This window comes from Rattus norvegicus, chromosome 10 (genome assembly GCF_036323735.1).
Source record: "Rattus norvegicus strain BN/NHsdMcwi chromosome 10, GRCr8, whole genome shotgun sequence".
In the NCBI taxonomy this organism is placed as follows: domain Eukaryota; kingdom Metazoa; phylum Chordata; class Mammalia; order Rodentia; family Muridae; genus Rattus; species Rattus norvegicus.
The window spans coordinates 81,812,939-81,817,350 of NC_086028.1; the positions used below are offsets into that span (position 1 = coordinate 81,812,939).

Genomic DNA, 4,412 nt, shown 5'->3' on the forward strand with positions numbered 1-4,412 from the left:
AATCACCTTTCTCTGTTGGCTCCCCCCTCCCTCAGGCCTTTTTAAGGGATGTGGAATTTAGGCTGTTCCCTCTGCTTTCCCGAAGAGCCAAATTCTTTGATGCAATCGGAGGGAGCTGTCAGGGGGCTAAGATTGATCGCCTCATGTCCTCTTGGTCCCTCTGACCCACTTATTTAAAAATCTTCCCCCAGGTCGACTTTTCATTTTCAGCTTTGAGGCCTAGTTTCCCACCGAATTTCTTGTGGCTCTGAGTTTTGCTTATTTGTTTTGTTTTGTTTTTTGCCTCCTTCCTCTAGTAAATTACAATATTCTAAAGTCGATCCTATCATAGGCTCCTCATGATAGAACACATTCAGTTTTCTTTCTCTTTGGGGGCCAAAACCAGAATATAATCTCAGTGGTGGCTATTATTTCCATCCCCACCCCCATATTTAGGAAATTTTTTTCTTACCAGGGGATTTAAAAAGTAACCCAAGGGCAAATGTAGAGGGAAAGTCCCTTTGTTCAGAGGGAGATTGTGAATTGACTTTAGCTTGAAAGTTAAGTGGATAGTTACCTTGGTGTCCCAGGGGATATAACTAGATACACCTTGAGGGCTGTGACCACCTCTGTCAACTTAGACCTTTTTAGGTCCTCTGATTGTCAGGGTTGGGGTGTCACAGAGTGAGTTTGGATGACCCCAACAGGAAGGAGGCAAGTGGACAGTAAGAAACAGTCCGTAAAGACTGAGCAGAGAATAGAACCCAGGGCACATAGCTGGGGAGGTAGGTCCATGCCCCAAAGTGCTCCTGGCATCGACCTCCCTGCTGTGCGCCAGCTGGTCCAGTTCTTAAGTGTGAACTGCCGATTTGGGGGGGGGGGGATGCTGCTGCTGGTTACTGCTGTCCTTCATCCGTTTCCTTTCTGATTTTCACCTTAATACTGGCCTTTCCCCAAGGTGTGGACACCTCTTTCTACTCCCACTTCTTCCCAAGTGAGCTTTTTGTTCTGGGGTGTGTATGTGTGTGTGTGTGTGTGTGTGTGTGTGTGTCTGTGTGTGTGTGTCTGTGTGTGGTGGCGGTGGAGGTAAGAGGCTACTGGCGGCCACATAAAGAAAGCATATTAACCTACTCTATTTCTCCCTTCAATTTGATTGCTTCCCATCCCCACACAGTCTCTGAAGGGACGGAAAAGGTTCTTCTGGTTTTTCTGGGAAAAGAGAGCCATTGGGGAGAGTGTGGGTACTGAATGGGGGTAGAGGAGGAAGCCGTATGGTACCCAGGCCGTGGTCCTCTGGAGTTTTTGAATCAATTAAAGCAAATAATGCCTGTGTATTCCACCAGGCCCAGACGAGCGATTGGCGGAGACCGGTCCCGTGACCACGAATTCCCTGCAATTTCGTCGGAGTCCTGGGTTTAATAGAGAGAGTCCCCATACGCTTTTATTTATCAACAATATACAATTATACAGGCCTAAATTTAAAAAAAGAGAGAGAGCAAATCCCCCTCCCCCGCGAAATCGCTCCATTGCATAAACCTGGGGGGGGCGGGAGAGGGGGTCCCTCTGATCCTCCCTTCTGACGCCCCCCCCAGCAGGCCCCCTCCCCCACCATTGAAAGCCATGAATTTTGAATTTGAGAGGGAGATTGGGTTTATAAACAGCCAGCCATCGCTCGCCGAGTGTCTGACTTCCTTCCCCGCTGTCTTGGAGACATTTCAAACTTCATCAATCAAGGAGTCGACATTAATTCCTCCTCCTCCTCCTCCTCTGGAGCAAACCTTCCCCAGCCTCCAGCTCGGCGCCTCCACCCTTCAGAGACCAGGGAGCCAAAAGCCAGCCGGAGATGGGCCTGCTCTGCGGCCACCGCCGCCACTCCCCGTCGCCCCCCCAGCCCCCGAGTTCCCCTGGATGAAAGAGAAGAAATCCGCCAAGAAACCCAGCCAATCCGCCGCAACCCCTTCTCCAGCCGCCTCCTCGGTCCGGGCCTCCGGGGTCGGATCACCATCAGGTGGGTTAGCGTGGTAGGGGTGGGGTTAGGGCAGTTGGAAGAGAAGGGGAGAATGTGAGGTGATGGGGAACCTGGTGGGGTTCCCAAGGTCGACGGATATGGGGTTAGGGAAGCAGAGTATCCTGCTGGGGTTCAGGCCTAGCCACTACTAGCACCCTCCACCCCCCCCCCCGAAGATTTTGGAAGCTGGTTAAGGGTGGGGAGGGTGCTTTTTTCTTATGTGCTTAGAAGAAACCGATTCGATTGAGGTGTTTCCCCATTTTCTGTGTAGAGGAATGAAGTGTGCCTGGAATTGAATCTGGAGCCTGGAAAAGATGCGAGCCTTCTAGCTCTCCTAAACCTAGGGGAGAAGAGGGAATTCAAAACCTAGGAAGGAAAGGGTTGAAGAACAATCTGTGATCCCTCTCCCCAGGTTGAGTTGGAAAGTTCCGAATTGAGGGGTCCATTGGGAGGACTGGGGGAGGGGGCTTTGAGGTTCTGGGAGCTAAAAGAAATTGCTCCCCGCCCCCTACGTGGCCCGTGGGCGGCTCTGAAGGCACCGATTTGACCCGGGCCGGGTCTGCCTACGAGGAAGAGCGCTAAAAAAAAAACCAAAGACACAGAGGAAAGCCCTGTGGGGGGTGGGGTAGGAGCCTGAGTAGGACTGCTGATAGTCTTTTTAGCCGATGGAGTGCTCCTGGTCTCAGCTAAACCCAGGCTGCGTTTAGACCTCTCTGCTTACACAGGGGTGCTTTCCCCGCAGATGGTCCCGGACTGCCGGAGAGCGGCGGCAGCGGCTCCCGCAGACTGCGCACGGCCTATACCAACACGCAACTGCTGGAGCTGGAGAAGGAGTTCCACTTCAACAAGTACCTGTGCCGGCCGCGGCGGGTTGAGATCGCCGCCTTGCTGGACCTCACCGAAAGGCAGGTCAAAGTCTGGTTCCAGAACCGACGCATGAAACACAAGCGACAGACTCAGCATCGAGAACCGCCCGATGGAGAACCAGGCGGGCTGAGCGCCCAGGACGACGCGGGAGAGCCAGCCGAGGAGCCCACGGTCAGCCCCGGCGACGTGGCGTCACATCGGCTGAGGGAAGCCTGCTTTCTCCCAGCCGAGGCCGCACAGGGACCCCGGGGCGCACCGCCGCCGCTGCCTCCTGCCACTGCCCTGGAGAGTGTGGGTGCATCGAGCCCCGGCTGCACAATGCTCAGAGCCGGAGGCCTGCAGAGCGAGCCCCTGCCCGAAGACGCCTGCCCCGAGCGGCAGGATTCGCCTTTCCTGCCGGACCTCAACTTCTTCGCTGCAGATTCCTGTCTCCCGATGTCCGGAGGCCTTTCGCCCAGCCTGCAGGGCTCGCTGGACAGCCCCGTGCCCTTTTCTGAGGAAGAGCTGGACTTCTTCACCAGCACGCTCTGTGCCATCGACTTGCAGTTTCCCTAACTGTTTTCTATCTTTGTTCTTTTCCATCTGGTCCTCCTTGGCTGTTGGGGGCAAAAATAGAGCCTTCTCCACTCCTAGTCACATTTATGTGTTTGTTAAAATCCAGGTATTAACGAATTAGTGTTTAATCCAGTCCTTTTCAATTTTTAAAACCACACAAAAAATTCCACTTGATAAAACTTCTTCCAACGAAATCTCAGGAATAATTAAACTCTAGTGGGAGAGGGTTTTCTTACAAAGAAATAGAGGGACCTATTTTCCTCTTTTTTTTTAAGTTTTAGATTGTAGATTATTTATTAAAATTGTTTAATAATAGGAAAGGGGGAAAGTATTTATTGTACATTATTTTCATAGAGTAAATAAATGTCTTTATAATACGAAAAACGAGTGTTTGTGTTGGGACCCAGCTCCTTTTGCCAAGTCTCTACGGCCAATCTTTGCTGTTCCAGGCCCTGCTTGAGGTTGGTTTGGCTCTGGCTCAGAAGACCCAAGCGAAGGCATGGTCCCATCTCCCAGACTGGCAAAGTCCGGGTGGTACAAAAGGGGCCCTACTTGGTGACTATTTCTCTGTCCACGACACCAGACAGAGTTGTGAGTTTATGGAAGCTTGGTCATCCCCTCATCTGCCTCCAGTCCTGCTCTGATGTTCCTTGGGTCCCTGCTTGGAAATAAGTGTGGGATGGGTGGAAAAAACAAAAACAAAAACAAAACCACAGCGTTCTGGGGGAGAGAAGCGGGACCAGGAAAATGTCTCAGAGGCCAGCTTTGAGCCCTGGCGGCTGCGCAGAGGGTTAAAGGAATTGAAGGAGGAATTCTCCAGCTTGCTTGCCTGCTGGCTTCAGGTGCAGAAGCCAGGCGACAATTCTGCAAGCTTGGGCCAAGGCCTGCGCCTTGCGCCCGGTGCTGCTGGGGGACTTCAGGTCGTTGAGGACTGGAGTGGGGCTTAGGAATTTCGTAGGGATGAAGGGAGGCCCGGGCATGCTAAGAGGCAAATGGCTTATAG

At 52.5% G+C, this 4,412-nt stretch overlaps 1 protein-coding gene across 1 annotated transcript; it reads left to right on the top strand.

Annotated features, from left to right (window-relative positions):
• Positions 1 to 1,401: 1,401 nt before the first annotated feature.
• Positions 1,402 to 3,793, top strand: Hoxb2 (homeobox B2). The gene is made up of 2 exons (NM_001399735.1): positions 1,402 to 1,987; positions 2,730 to 3,793. The coding sequence occupies exons 1-2, from the start codon at positions 1,600 to 1,602 to the stop codon at positions 3,407 to 3,409; spliced, it is 1,068 nt and encodes a 355-aa protein (NP_001386664.1). The 5' UTR covers positions 1,402 to 1,599; the 3' UTR covers positions 3,410 to 3,793.
• Positions 3,794 to 4,412: the final 619 nt, after the last annotated feature.

Excerpts from the sequence above, each read along its gene's own strand:
- Hoxb2 (NM_001399735.1), top strand. The coding sequence starts at position 1,600 with ATGAATTTTGAATTTGAGAGGGAGATTGGGTTTATAAACAGCCAGCCA. Across the intron at positions 1,988-2,729 it reads CGGGGTCGGATCACCATCAG|ATGGTCCCGGACTGCCGGAG; the intron begins GTGGGTTAGCGT and ends CTTTCCCCGCAG.